Raw genomic sequence first — 15,990 nt, forward strand, 5'->3', positions numbered from 1 at the left:
TCTCTGAAGCAGACGACTTCTCAAAAATTGTAGACCAGTGTAATTGGAAGAGGAAAAACGATAGTTAAAATGTAAACACATTTGGTTTGTGATTATTTCAGGGTTCCTGAACAGAATGAGTTGAAGCGTATGTGCAAGGAATTTGAAAGGCCTGAACTAAGAACTAACATTGGCATAAGGGAAACTTGTAAAACAGACCAAAAAGTTGGGAGCTTGTCTACACAGGGAGAAACAGGTATGTAATCATTATTGGGATTGCATTGGGAAAAGGTAATGTGTAGTTTTTTGACACCACAATATTTTGATTACTTCCCTTGGGACTTTTATTTCTCTTGCCCTCATGGGCCCCTTAATGTGACCGTCCTGGCCAATGTGGGCTATATGTAGCTCCTCTGGGAGCCAGTCAACATGGTTGCTGAGATGCCAAGAAATTCCAAAAAGTATTCCTTCTCTGAGGGGCTGAATGCATTTCATCCATAATACTCCCTAGCCAAGGTAAGAAGACGTGTCAGAGCATGAAACTGTAATGCCTTAAACTGTTTGGGGGACAAGGTGCGTGAGGTAATATCTTTTATTGGACCAACTTCTAAAGAGAGCTCTGTGTAAGCTCGAAAGCTTCTCTCTCTCACCAACAGAAGTTGGTCCAATAAAATATATTACCTCACCCACCTTGTCTCTGATGTCCTGGGAACAACAGTGCATTAAACTGTTTGGGACATGCCTACCTATCAACTGTCTCCTTGTGTGATATAATCACAATTGAGATCAGTTAAAGTGACAGCCCCCAGAATAGCTTCAGGTGCGGTATAGGTAGGGCATTTTCAGTGAATAACCATCAACTCTGAACCTTGTTTCCTGCCTTGGGCCACAGATCCAGGGCCTGTTTACCTTTCCTCAAAGTCTGCCTGTTTTTCCCAGCTTTTGAGAAGGGGGAGTGTTAGGCAGATAAATGAGTTTATATAGTGGTAGTTCTTATTCTCAATAAGATGAGGAGGAGGGGAAAGTCCATAGTTCACTATTGAGTTATTTATTAGATTTGTTTTTGTTTTTAATGTGCATGTTCCCAGGGTCTTTATATAAGGTATCTGATTAAGCAGCACAAATTTTATTGTAAAGAGCAGTATGCACTTCCCATTTCTTACTCCTGTCTCAGCCCCTATAGGCCATGGTTTGTTGTCACTTCTCATTGTGTTATAGGTGTAACTTAGATGATAAGCTCCTCCAGGGTAGGGATTTTGTCATCTTGTATACCCATAAAATGCCATACATGCCAGTGTTGCTATCTGTAAATAATACTTGCTGTTTCTGCTCAGTAGGTTTAAAGGATTAATATAATAACACATTTCAAAAAAAATTTATTTAATTTTGAGTTTAAATGTAATATTCTTTCTTTTCTTTTTTTTCCAACTTTTTTCAGAAAGCTTTTATCAACGGTCTAAGAAGAATTGTTTGGAAAAATTTTGCTCTGATTCAAGCTCGGACTGTGGAAGTTCTTCAGGAAGTGTACGTGCCAGTCGTGGTAGCTGGGGCAGCTGGAGTAGCACAAGCAGCTCCGATGGAGATAAAAAGCCCATGATTATTACCCGGCATTTTCTTCCATCAAGTAAGTGTTGGAAATAGAATACGCACAAGTACATGCCGTCTTCTTTTTGGATAATTTGAGTCAATGGAACCCTTAGTTACAAGGAGCGTGTGTGTAGCTTATGCAGTCTGCCCAGATACCAGGGCTTAATAAAATCGAGTCTTCATGGTAGCATTCTACAGAGTGAGGGACCAGAAAGTATTTTACCAGTTGCTAAATCTTTTTTCCAGCTACTTTTTTTAAGCTGGCATTCAGTTTTGAAAGTGCACATCCTGTATAAAACAATGTACATCATGTGTATATATAACACAAAGGGGTTTTGTATTCATCCACTCATGGTTCACCTGGTTTATTCAGGAAATCTAAAACAAACATTGGAGTTAAGACTCCAAGATGCAGAATTGCTGTATTTGTTGTTCCATAACCATTATAATATTGTATGTTAGAAATGAGCCAGGACTCCAATATCTGACCTGTGCACACTCTGAAGTAGCTGAAATCTTTGTTGCATTAGAAAATTCCTTGTAAACATTAGAAAACCTCAAAATTCATTCAGTGCTCCCCAGTACACTAGTCAAGGCATCTAGTTGCCTCCAGTTAATTTGTACGCCTTTTGTGCTCCTTCATGGGGAAAAATGGTCTCCTACTTATTAAATGTGTCTAAAACATGTAATCATTTTGCAAGAATATCTTAGGGTGAATGCATTAGTGACTCAGGTTGCCATGATACTATACCCAACAGTAGAGAAAAAGAGCCATCAACAGTAAAAGCAGAAGGGGAAAGAGAAAATGCGGATAAGAAAGCAAACTGAAAAAGTACCACACCAGAAATTAAGGAAGCTGTACAATTAGTCACTTTTGGGAAGACTGCAGAACTGAGAGCTACTAACTCTGCCCACATTTTAATTCAGTTCTTACCTTTAGATTATTGTTACATGTGGAACAATGTATATGTTATGTGTTGTAATATATATGACCTACATCTTTAAGTGGCAAAAGTGAAAAGAATCTTTGTTTGTGGGTAATTAAGAAAGTGCACGGATGGACAGCTCAAAAAATTACAGAGAATACCCCAGAATCATGCACTTGTATATGGCAATAAGCCCAAAGCACATCACAAACACCAGAAGGCACAATTATGCTTCGTTGCTGTGCCATATTAAAAAGAACGGTGAAAATCCTTAGTACCAATAGTATTATTAACAGGTAGCTTGCTGCAGCATTAATAATGAACAGAATTTAAAGTAGTTTATATTGAATGTTCTCTAGTGACATGGAAAAATTGGTTTCATGTCTCTAAATGCTATTTTGAATAATATAAATATAATTTAGTGTCTGAGCAAAAACGTATCAACAAACCTGGCTTCAGAGTCAGGAAAGATTAGCTGTGCCTCTGACCTAATGAGATGAATTATCTCTGGAATAATTTTCTATGTATTCATAGGGTTGCCAGGCATCTGGTTTTTTACCGGAACACCTGGTTGAAAAGGGACCCAGGCAGCTTCGGTCAGCTCCAGCCGTGAGCCCCCTTACGCACCCAAACTCCCTCCCAGAGCCCTCACCCTCTCCTGCACTCCAACCCCCTGCCCCAGCCCAGAGTCCCCCCTGCACCCAAAACCTCTCATCCCCAGTCCCAAACCAGAGACTGCACCCCCAGCTGGAGCCCTCACTCCCCCCCCCACACACACCAACCCTCTGCCCGAGCCTGGAGCCCCCTCCCATATCCTGAACCCCTCATTTCTGGCCCCACCCTGGAGTCCACACCCCCTCCCGCACTCCAACCCCCTGAACCAGCCCAGTGAAAATGAGCAAGTGAGTGAGGGTGGGAGAAAGGGAGCAATGGAGGGAGGGGGGATGGAGTGATCAGGGGCAGGGCCTCGGAGAAGGGGCAGGGCCTTGGAGAAGGGGCGGGGCAGGGCAAAGGTGTTCAGTTTTGTGTGATTAGAAAGTTGGCAACCCTATATATTCATAATGTAGTGTAACTCTTTTCAAACACAGTCATTTTGATAGTAAGTAGGAATGAATAATTAACATTATAAACGTTAGTAGTAACAATTTTTGAGGTGAACACTGCACAAAAAACAATGCATAAATGTATTTTCTTTTCATAAAGTCCTACACCACAGAAGAACTTACTCTTCTGGTCAGTGGCGGCTCCAGGCACCAGCACTCCAAGCACGTGCCTGGGGCGGCAAGCCGTGGGGGGTGCCCTGCTGGTCCCTGTGAGGGCAGCAGTCAGGCAGCCTTTGGCGGCATGCCTGCGGGAGGTCCACCGGTCCCGCGGATTCGGCGGCAATTCGGCGGCGGGTACGCCGAAGCCGCGGGACCGGGGACCTCCCGCAGGCATGCTGCCAAATCCGCGGGACCGGGGACCTCCCGCAGGCATGCTGCCGAAGGCAGCCTGCCAGCCGTGCTTGGGGTGGCAAAAAGGCTAGAGCCACCTCTGCTTCTGGTAGAATAGTGGCTCTCAATCTTTTTCCAAATCCTGGGCCCATATTGCAACAGAAAAAAAATGTCTGGGCCCTCCTCTTAGCTAGTCATAAAGAAGGGATCATGGTCTCCAGGTTGAGAATCCATATAATACGTGACAACTGTATAGATTTCAGAGGGGTTTATGAATAAGCATATTTGATAAATACATTCTGAAATGTTAAGTGCTGGTACTGACATTCCACACTGAGAAATAAGTTCATACACACCATTGGTAAGTGTATTAGGTATATGTTTCTGTTTTCAAAATCTTTTTTGATTCACAATCATTGTTTTATTTAGGGGAGAATATTTCACAAAATGATTTTCCAACTGAAACTCCCATCACTTTAAATCTGTCTCATAACATCTGCAATACCAGGTAAATTTTTGTTAAGTCTACCCCAGTAAAATATTAAAGAAACTCCATCAACTTGAAATATTGTTAGTTTTTTAAAAATGAATTAAAAACAGTTTCAGGTTCTACCACCTGCTTGTGATTCTCACTGCTAATTTTTGAGGTAGTACAGTCATGTTTTCCTAATGTTGAAAATGTTTCTCTCTTCCCTGTAGCTCTCTGAAAAAACCTACACAAATGATAGGGGAACCTTGCTTATTATGCAAGGGAAATATGGGATACATATTTTTATTATCTTCCCATTCTAGTAGTTTTCTGTGCTAATTTTTAGGTAAGGAAAGGTCAGACAAATATGTCACTTTTAAGTTGATGGGGTTCTTTTTATGAGAATCATGCTGTCCTGAGACAACTCGAAAATTGTTCCTTTTCTTTCTCTGACATATCCTCCCCCTTACTATAATATGTGCAGCATCTAAAGTTTTAGTTACCTGGATCTTCATCTCACTCCCAGTTTGAGACAAGTGGGATTCAGCTACTAGAGTCAATTACATATTTTCCCTGGGGTTACTGATAACGGAGTATTTCAGTGCAGCTTTGGAAATACCATGGTCAAAAGCCTGGAACTCCAACAACAAATTGGGAACCATCTCTGATATTTGCAGGAAGAGAGGTACAGCCCAAAATGTCACAGACTGGGAGAGAGGTCACACCCAAAAAGAAGAGTTGGGCTCTCAGTGAGCAGAGCTTTTTCTTCCTCTTAACTTCTGCAGGTGACATTATTCTGAGAAGTAAATTTCTGTAGTACAGTATATGGAAAGCTGACCTATTGGTTTTAAAGATATGGGTAGACCTCTTATGTTTAGCAATCACTAATAGATAAAGCTCATCCCAAACAAACTTAATCTCAGTCTGAACCTATGAACCATGCTCTCATTTAGTCTCAGTACAGTCTGTGTTCCAGTTAAATTAGATGTATGTGGAATATGTGAATACACATACATTAATATATGGAATATGTTATATATATTATCTTAAAGTAAACTGATTATCTGAATTGGTTGGGGGACATCTGAAACCTTCAGATGATCAGAATGTTTGATAAATGAAATTTGGCTCATGAGTTTTATATCATCTGAAATACGGATAATAAAGAGTTAAGATAATGAGTATTTTATTTGTTTTCCACATGTAATAAGCACTAAAATGATGAGATTGTGAGGTATGCGATAGCTCAGAGTAAGGAGAATAGGCAAAGGAAAAGCTTAATTTGTGGAGCAAAGGGACACCATTTCCATGCTCCCTACAGTATCATCTATTATTTAGTGTTCCATCGCTCTGTGTAGTAGCTTCCATTCTAGAGACATCCATCAGAAAATTTTCAATATGAAAAAAACCTATAAAACTCCTTGAATTTTCTTTTCTAGGAGAAGAATCCAGGGCCGCCCAGAGAGGGGGGCAAGTGGGGCAATTTGCCCCGGACCCCGCAGGGGCCCCCACAAAAATATAGTATTCTATAGTATTGCAACTTTTTTTATGGACGGGGCCCCCGAAATTGCTTTGCCTCAGGCCCCCTGAATCCTCTGGGCGGCCCTGGAAGAATCACTAGGGAATTTTTAATGTTGATAATCCAAAATTTTAAAAAGTCCTTTGTCTTCATTCAGCAGAGACATAAATACTGTCCCCCAGTATCCAGAAACCGTATGTACCAACTTCACTGACATAACTGCAGATCCTGACAAAAATAAAGGTTAGTTGCTTTTTCAACAACAGATTTGGTGCTAATGTTTGTACAGTAGTACACATAAGTACCACACACAATGTTTCTTAACTACGTTTATGTATAAACCCACCAGGGCTTCACTGTCAGACTGCTGAGTTTGAGCTACATTGCTGAGGACTTGCCTTTTTAAACTTCCTGACAACTAAAAGGACTCAGAGAAGACTTTCTTTGTTATAACCTAGACTTTGTTTATGGTATTCTCAGTGAAAAAAGGCAGGATTCAGGTGTCATTTCACACTTCCAGTATTCTTTCCTGACAGTTGCCTTGCTTTGCACAGGCTAAGCACCCTGACTGTAGAGTAACATTTAAACAGTACCAGCATGATTGAGAGGTCAAAAGAACCTACATCTTAAGTGGAGTTGAGACACAGTTAATGCCATCAGATATTTCTCTCCTAATTTCCTCAGTCATGACTGAGGAAAACGTCCTCAGCCCTTTTTGACCTTACTCCCTCCAAAATGGACAATGAATTATGTGATGATTTGGGATCTTAAATATGTGGTTGTTTTCGTTTATCTGCATTTCAAATGGAAATAATGTTCATTTGTTTGGTGGGATTAATAAATTGTGGAGTAAAAGATTACGGGATAAATTAGAGATTGTAGAATAGAATTGTGGATCCGAGAGGAAATCTGAAGCTTGCTCTCTCTCTCGGTTTTTTTCATGTCTTTTTCCCTTTAAAAAGTATGTGCGCTTATAGTTTATTCCTGTTTTTAATGGCTCTAGCAGCACGAGCTCTTCTGTTCAAAACTAGAGCCTTTTCCTGAGGAAAAGTTTTAATACACAAACATGTAATCAGTATTCAAATTTGGCTGTGAAAACAGTCATTTTCGTTTAGTCCATTCTCCCATGATGAAAGATACAAGTACCAGGTCTCATCACTGATGTCATTCCAACATCACATGTACTTTCTGTAGGAATCTTTGCTTTTGCTATGTTGAATTTCAGAATCCGCTTCAATATTATTATTATTATTATTATTTTTTTACCCAATTGAAAAGTGTTTGATTTTGTTTTCATCTGCACAGCAAGTTCCATCAAACGTAAACATTTGTCAATAAGTTCTTCCCTAGGAATTTTCGCCCAGTGACATACGCTCTTAGGGACAGATCCTCATCTGGTATAAATTGGTCTACCTCCATTGAGTCAGTTTATATCAGCTGTAGGATCTGGCCCTGACAGTCTGTCTTGGAATCTTTTAGTGAGGTTTCTTTTTATATTGACAGCCCTTCTTTTTGGTTTCAAGTAGTAATATAGGAGGGAGGGATAGGTACTGTCCTTTGGGAAAACTATAAAGCGATCTCTCTGGCTGGATTATCTCTCATACATACAACCTTTTTACTGTGGATCTGAGAATCAGATGTCACCATAGAACTAAGATTTGGTGGATCCCTCATTTCTGTACTGTTGCATTTCATACGCTTCAATCAAGATCTCTTTGCCTTTCTAGGTCTTTATCCTACAGGAGACTTGTGGCCTGCTCAACCAGTCTGTTTGACAAATAGCTTAAACTATAACCTTGAGAATAACATACCATGCATGATCCAGGAAACCCCTTCGGTTCACAATAGGCAAGTTATTTTTTGCTTCATTTTTTGATATCGTGTTTTTCAGCCTACGGCCTTAACAGCATGAATGTATCTGAGCTTATCATGCAATGATTCTTAAGCATGTGCCATTTAAACAGTTTCCATGGTATGGTTGCATGTTAAGATCTAGTAAGCAAGAATCTTACTGTAGACCAGGGGTTCCCAAACTTGGTTTGCGGCTTGTTCAGGGTAAGCCCCTGGCAGGCCGTGAGATGCTTTGTTTACCTGAGCGTCCGCAGGTACAGCCGCTCGCAACTCCCAGTGGCCGTAGTTCCCTCCTAAAACGCTTATGTGGTAGGAACATACTATAATTCCTTTTTTTACAGATGGGGAAACTGAATCCCAGAAGGTTTGTACTTGCTTAAGTAATACAGGAAGTTTGTGGCAGATCCAGAAACAGAACTCAGATAACCTTCCTACCAGTCCTGTACTTTAGCCACTAGTCTCTTCTTCCGCCTCATGGGGAAAAGATTAAAAAAATGCTCAGTATCAGAAGTGCTGGAACTAGGAGGGCAGGGGGTGCTGCACTCCGTGGCTTGAAGTGGTTCCCATCATTTACAGGGTTTACAGTTTGGTTCAGTGGCTTTCAGCCCCCCCCCCCATAAAAATTGTTCCACACCCCCACTCAGTATAAGAATGAGCCTGATTTTAACACAACACCATTGCTGATAATGACTGTTCTGTACTATTATGTAATTAGTATGTGTGAAGTGCAATCACTTATTTCAGGCAATTGTCATCTAATAGTTTAACAGTATCTTAAAGTGGTTTTAAACTATTTTCATAAACCCTGTACAGTATTTTGATTTGTTTTTTGATTTTATACGATTTTTGTCGTTTGATTTTGTCGTTTGTAATAGCTTCATTGATTGGAATGCAACTTGTGATAGCCAGTTTCCCAACATGTATTGCCCATTAGAGATGAATGAATACAGTGCTTTTCCAGAAGGTAAGAGTGCTGCTAAACTTCCAAAATATCACTAAGCATGTTCTTTTCTCTCCTCCTTTGAAAAGCAAGGTAATTAATATCATTTTTTCTTTTAAAACCAGTAGCCCTAGACTGTTAGAGAGCTGAGCTTGCTAATTTTTTTAATTAGGGTAAAATAGATTAGGAGAAATTAGTTTTTATCACGTATGTGTATTACAGTTGTGCCTAGAGACCCCAGGTAATATGAGGTGCCCATTGTGCGAGGTGCTGAACACGCACAAGAGTTGGTCCCTACCCCAAAGAACTTATGATCTAAGTGGACAAGACAGACAAAGGATGGGAGAAGGAAAGTGCAGTTATGTCTGTTTTCCAGTTAGGGAACTAAGGCACAGAGGAGTTAAATAATTTAATCTGTGGCAGATCTAGGAACACAACCCATGTCTCTTGATTCCTGTTCTAGTGCCCTAACCACATGGTCCTCACTCCTCTCTAGAATGAGGTTTTTCAGACACCCTTAGTTAAATTCCTAACTTGGAACAACCTGAATGAGTTTTGACCCACTCACCCAAAACCTGGTTTGCAGAGCTTCCTAAAGGCCTGATTTTGATTTCACTTACATCAGTTTTCTACTAGTGTGACTACAGTAACTCCAGCAGAGTTATCAGGCCCAGACTGCTCTTTTTAACATTCCTTCTCTGCACCCCACTCACAAATATCAAACCTCAACTGTGTCGGTACTCATTGATGGAGAATGAGCTGAAACAAATCTACGAATGGAAAGCCTGAAAAGTATTTGTTTGTTTTGAGAAGTTGTCATTTACTCAAATTTAAATTTTTGACACCAAGTGCTATACAGTATTGTGTTGTGTGTGCATATAAGAAATAACAAGGCAACTTAAAAGTGCTATGCAAAAACCAGGTTTCTCAAAGTAGAAATCCCAACAGATTGTGCACCTGTGACAGAGCTCAGTATACTAGCGTGTATAACATAACGTCTCTTGTGGCCTATTTTTCCCCCAGGATGTGACTTATTTTGCACATTAAGCATGTTCACAGTTACCTGGAATACTGCACTACTAGCTAGGCTATATTTAAAGATGAAGCTACAAGAGCACAGGATTTTGAATCGCCATAGTCTCTTGGGAGTTTAGGGCTGAGGCATGTGGGCAGGGAAGGATGGGGAAGCTTTGCCTTAATGTTGTCCACGCTCTACCTGTTCCGTGGCTAATGGAGGGTTTCAAGCTCCAGCGATCCAGAGATAAAAGGTTTTATGTAGCCTTTACCCATTTCCCTTGCTAGCAATTGGCTAATGGCCCCAGTAGTAGTTAATAAGAAACAGTAATCCTGTTTATATTGTAGGTTTGAAAGATGCATGGAAATATGTAAATGTTACAAAGAGGTGATTGCTGTATTGCCAGGAAGTCACCTTGGAGTGGTGAAAACCGGCCAGCAGTTCTAATGTCTCTCACGCTGGGACAGTTCAGCCCCCCCCCGCAGAAAGTTTAATATAATTTATAATGCAAAAAGCTTAATTTTGTTCTCCATCTCTCCTCAACTGCAGAAAACATGAATTACGCCAATGGCTTCCCATGTACTACAGAAGTTCAAAATACTGCCTTCATTGATCACAATTGTCAGTCTACCTGGAGCGCTCCACCCAACATGACGCCTACCTGGGAACCAGCCAGTTATGTCAACTCTTCAGTGAGTATTCCGGTAACTACGTGTTGGCCTAATGTGCTCCTCTGAAGTGCCTGCCAGATACCTTTACATTTCAGTCTCTCCTCCTTTCTTTCCAGTAGGCTGTGGTGTTTGATGTTGATTTTGTTAGCACTATTCATAGTATGTTACCAATATTTTGCTAAGTTTCTGTTGGGTCATTTTACTTGAACATTGTATTGAGACCCTTGAGAATGGAAACGTGCATGTTGGATTTGGATAATCTGTTTACCCCTCTCCCTCCCTCAAAAAAAACAAAACGGTTTTAGTGGAGGATAGAAGCAAGAAGTGCTGACAATGAAAACAATTCTAAAGTTATGAACACAAAAGAGAAATCAGAAATTGTAGAGTAGCATGCACAGCCCTAGTGCTCTTGGTAACATCCACAAAGTTTGCTCTGCAATGTATACATGCAACTCAAACTGACTTCAGCTGGATTTGTGCATGAGTCTCTGAGCACTCACTTTGGCCCTTTGTGCTTGTCTCCAAAGAGAAAAGTGTAGCAGATGAACAGGAAGGGATGGGACAAGTTTATTTCAGTGTTGTAGTGTTGTCTTTAGATATAATCATCTTCTCCTGCACTAGGATGAAAATCTTCCACTTTGAAAATGTATTTTTTGTGTTTACAATAGGAAAAGAGAGTTTAACAGACAAATCTCATCAGTAAAAGCAAGAGATGATTTCAACAGCACACATTCATAGTGGATTCAGTAGGGTACTGGATGGAAGAAGTTATCGAAATTTACAGGGGGCAGAGAGGGACATTAATTCTATATTTTATTTGAATGTATTCTGGAATCATAGAAGTTTGAGACTAGAAAAACCTATTAGATAATTCAGTCTATTTTCCTGACAGAACAGGATTTTCCCTAAAATACATTTCTTAGTGTTTTAGCTGGTTTTAAAAGTCCTAAGGCTTCTGTGACCTCCATTGGCAGACTGTTCCACAGACTAATACATCTCACTTTCAAGAGGTTTTTCCTGATATTCATTCTAAAATTTCTCTTTACTTGGACCCCATTACTCTCACAGCAGTGTGTTCCGTTCTTCCAGTAGTGCTATAGCATGTTACATGTCCCTCCATTAGTCATCTCTTAACCAAGCTTATACATCTTTAGTTCTTTCTGTCTTGTCTCTTAAATCAGTCCTTCATCCCCGTGATACCCTTTGTTACTCTTCTTTAAATTTTCTCCATTTGTCTATATTTTTGCTAGTAAGCCTGATCAGACCTGGATATAGTACTCCAGTTGTGGTCACATCAGAGCCATATAGAAGAAGGCTAATACTGCCCTGCTTTGTGAAATGCCTTTGCATATGCAACCCAAAACTGTATTGGCCTTTTTTTTTTTTTTTTTGCAACCATGTCATTTGTAAACTCTTGTCTATAATTTCCTGGCTATATGATCCCTAGGTTTCTCTCAGCAATTCTGCTCCCCAGGCTTCTTCTTCCTCCCATGTAGTGTATGTGTTTTCAGATTCTGTTTCCCCCAGCTTATTGGCTTGCACTTTGCCCTGATGCTTTTTTCTTGTCCTACAGCCCTACCTCTCAAGCGCCAGAAGCTTGTCTCCAATGTCTGGACTTTTTGGTTCCATCTGGGCACCTCAGAGTGATGTCTATGAAAGCTGCTGCCCAGTCAGTGCCACAGGTCAACACTCAGCTCATGTTGAGAACCAGGCAGTTATGTGTAAGCAGGAGTATTATCCAAGGTTTAACCCATTCCGTGCCTATATGAACTTGGACATATGGACTACAACAACCAACCGGAATGCAAATTTCCCACTTTCTAGGGACTCGGGTTACTGTGGAAACATGTGACAGGAGTTTGATTTTAAAAATGTGAATAAAGATGCTTGCAATTTTGATTACTAGATTAAGCTGGTTATTGAACTAGATTACAGTGTTGGTGGATATTTTGGCACTTTTATATGGACAATAAATTTTTTTTACAGAAATCTGTGTATTAAGTACTTTTTAAGAATTAATAAATATTATATACAAAACATTATGTTAACATCATGTGAAGGTTAAAAATTTTAAATATAATTTTCAAAAGATGGAAAAAATTCAGATTCTCATAGTAATATATTCACCCGCATTGCACATATTTCATATAAAGTTTACATGTAGGGCCTGATTTTCAGCAATGGCCTCTAAATTTGCAGGCACAAAATTGCACTTATAAATAATTGCAGTCACAGCAAATGGTAACATTTGGCCATCTAACTATTTGCACTTACTGTTGCAGATATTTAGATGTCCAAGTTCTGCTTCTACAGGCAGAAGGTATTTGTGGATGCAAAAATTGCACCCACAAAAATTAGAGGTTGGGCTGTGGCCTGGCTGTATATCAGGCCTTAAAATCCTAACTAGTAATTTGATAATATTGTATTTGTGCAACATGTGTGAGTCAGTGTTTCTTTGAGAAGCTTTTCTTTTTTGTACCTCCTGATATTTTGTGTTTTAACCTTCATGTTGCTGTAGCGTTTTTGGTGCGATTTTTACTTTCATGTTACATGAGCATTCTTTGGTGCATTTAATTTCCTTTGTTTAAAAACACTAACATTTAAATTGGGGCACACTTTTCATTGAGGGGTGATTTTATGCTTTTCTGCAAAGCAGGATTAACAGAACAGCAACACTTCGGTTTGTTTTATGAAGGCTGAATCTTCATAGTTGAAAAGATTGCCAAGAAAGGAACCAGCCCCTTCTTGATTGTATCCTTCATGCAAGCTGTGTCAGCAGCCCATCCCTAAAGAGTCATCTCCTCAGGCATGGACAACACACAGTTTTCCCTGTCCCCTTGATATGTCACAAAGTGGGCAGGAGTTGATTAAGCTCTGCTAAATCTAAGGAGATAACTACAGCACACCTTTTTTGTTTTAAAATGTTTTTCTCCGAAGTCAGTGGTAAAACTCACATTGATTTCAATGGGACAAAAGCTAGGCCAATAATGAGCACTTTTGAAAATCCCATGTTTTGTGTTTAATGGTTTTATTATACTGGTAACCAGCCCCCACATGCTGTGCTATTCTTTCTGGTGTGTTTTGCTGGACTGTCCCACTGACTGTGGGCATAGAAGTAATAGCTTATAGGACTCTCTAAATTCAGTTTTGCTGGTATACCTGAATTGAATGCTAAGCCTATAGAAGTAGATGTCACCATTAACATTCCTTTCTGTGTCTTTGTAGCCTGTGACAGCATGTTGACAGGAGATTTTGAAAGATATATATTGTGAGTACGTACACAAGATGTGTGAAGAATACCAGTGATCATTTGGTTTGATAGGTTCTAATGCAGTGAAGTCCCTGATCTCCCAGATAACGCTGTTTGTTTTATACCATGTTCGTTCCTTGCGGAACCACAAGAAATGCAGTCAGCAGAGAAATCTAGCAAAAGCCTAGCCACACTCTCTTGCTATACCCAACCAGTTCTGTTAACTTAATGATGTTCATGGGATTGGGGAGGCCTGATTTTCATTCCTTGGATATCCCTATAACATGTATTATAATGCAATTTTTGCTCAGTTAGTACAGGGTTTTGCTCCCTGCTATAGGCAAATGGCCTTCTTGCACTCACATTGAACTGCAGCTAGAAACCTCACTGATGGTTTGGTCTCTCTGCTCAGCCCTATTTAGGTTCTAGTTGGAGTTATGTATTCTGCACCACGCTGCACATTTTAAAAAACAAATCCATTTGAGAAGGTTCAAGAGGCAGCAGCAAAAATTTCAGTGTTTGAAAACAAGACTCCAAGAAAAGGATACTGAGAACTGGCCATATTTTGGCTAAAGATGACAATTGAAAGGTCATATAAAACTACAAATACGTAAAAGAATGTTATTAAAAAATGGAACACTCGTTAGTCAAACTAGAGCTGAAAAAGTAGTAGTTCTTGTGGGAAGTTGGTAATATTATGCCAAATATTACAAATAACTACAAATGTAACAAGGCACAAGCTACTAAAAAGACTGAGGAATCTTCACCCCCCCAGAAGACATTCAAGGCTCAACTAGTCATCGTCATGGCCAGTTAAATCACTCCTATTGCAATGGGGGATGGAGTAGATGACCTACCACTGGTTCTTCATACCCAAGTGATTGTATACTTCAGTTAGAAGAAAGAATCAGAAGTCCAAATTAATTACAAGGAAATCTCATTTCTCTTGAGCAATATTATCCATAATTTCTTGCCTCATATCAGGAAATCATGACAGTAGGAATAGGCTCTTCACATACCACTATGAAGCTAATACCAAATTGTATTTAAGACTGCATAGAAACAACAAGAAAGTGCCCACATACCAACTAAATTGCGAAGAATAGTCTGCACAGTTCACCAGTTATCGTGAACATGCATATGTGGTTATTGCACTTGGATGAGAGATGCGTGTTGTGGGTATTTCAGTCCCACAGTGCAAAGTATTGTAGTGTTGTCTTTAAATATAATCATCACCTCCTGCACTTTGAAAATGTATTTTTTGTGTTTGCAATAGGAGAAGAGAGTTTATTGTAGAGAAATCTCATCAGTAAAAGCAAGAGATTATTTGAATACCACACATTCATAGTGGATTCAGTAGGGCACTGGATGGAAGAAGTTATCGAAATTTGCAGGGGGCAGAGGGGCACATTAATTCTATATTTCATTTGAATGTATTCTGGAATCATAGAAGTTTGAGACTAGAAAAACCTATTAGATAATTCAGTCTATTTTCCTGACAGAACAGGAGTTCCTGTGCAATATCTTTTAGACAGTTTTAAAAGTCCTAAGATTTCTATGACCTCCATTGGCAGACTGTTCCACATGCTACATCTCACTGTCAGGAGGTTTTTCCTGATATCCTAAAATTTCTTTTTGCTTGCACCACATTACTCCTCATTACAGCACTGTGTTCCACTCTAAATAATTCCTCTCCGTCCTTAGTGATTTCAACCTTCCAATAGTGCTATAGCACATTGCCATGTCCCTCCATTACTCAACTTTTAGCCAAGCTTATACATCTTTAGCTCTTTCTGTCTTGCATCTTAAATCAGTCCTTCATCCCCCTGATATTTTTTGTTACTCTTCTTTAAATTTTTTCCATTTGTCTTTATTTAGGCTGGTAAGCCTGATCAGAATTGAATATAGTACTCCAGTTGTGGTCACATCAGAGCCATATAGGAAAAGACTAATTCTGCCCTGATTAGTGAAATGCCTTTGCATTTGCAACCCAAACTGTATTGTTTTTTGTGTGTGTGTGTGAGAAACCATGTCATTTGTAAACTTCCGTCTAATTTCCCAGCTATATGAACACTGGGCTTCTCTCAGTCTTCTTCCTCCGATGTAGTGTATGTGTTTTCAGATTCTGTTTTCCCCCCAAGCATTATCTTGCACTTTGCCCTGATGCTTTTTTCTTGTCCTGCAGCCCTACCTCTCAAGCGCCAGAAGCTTGTCTCCAATGTTTGGACTTTTTGTTTCCATCCTCAAGAGTGATGACTGTGAAAGCTTGCTGCCCAGTTAGTGCCACTGGCCAACACTCAGCTCATGTTGAGAACTTGGCCCTAACTGGCTAGAAGAGGAGAAGGGTAGT

General features: G+C 39.8%; 1 protein-coding gene across 5 annotated transcripts in view; it reads left to right on the forward strand.

Annotated features, from left to right (window-relative positions):
* TMEM131L (transmembrane 131 like) overlaps positions 1-12,379 on the forward strand; it is a 125,152-nt gene extending 112,773 nt beyond the window's left edge. For 4 of the 5 annotated variants that reach the window (XM_024198245.2, XM_024198248.2, XM_024198246.2 and 1 more), the window contains 8 exons: positions 102-235; positions 1,418-1,603; positions 4,355-4,433; positions 6,071-6,156; positions 7,641-7,761; positions 8,640-8,728; positions 10,269-10,411; positions 11,964-12,379. In XM_024198245.2, the coding sequence (XP_024054013.1) occupies positions 102-235; positions 1,418-1,603; positions 4,355-4,433; positions 6,071-6,156; positions 7,641-7,761; positions 8,640-8,728; positions 10,269-10,411; positions 11,964-12,242 (1,117 nt within the window). In that variant the 3' untranslated portion in view covers positions 12,243-12,379. The remainder of the gene's footprint in view (positions 1-101; positions 236-1,417; positions 1,604-4,354; positions 4,434-6,070; positions 6,157-7,640; positions 7,762-8,639; positions 8,729-10,268; positions 10,412-11,963) is intronic. The other variant, XM_024198247.2, reaches the window with a different exon arrangement.
* Positions 12,380-15,990: the final 3,611 nt, after the last annotated feature.

The sequence above is a fragment of the Terrapene carolina genome, unplaced genomic scaffold (assembly GCF_002925995.2).
Source record: "Terrapene carolina triunguis isolate 2854851 unplaced genomic scaffold, T_m_triunguis-2.0 Scaffold66, whole genome shotgun sequence".
Taxonomy (NCBI): Eukaryota; Metazoa; Chordata; order Testudines; family Emydidae; genus Terrapene; species Terrapene triunguis.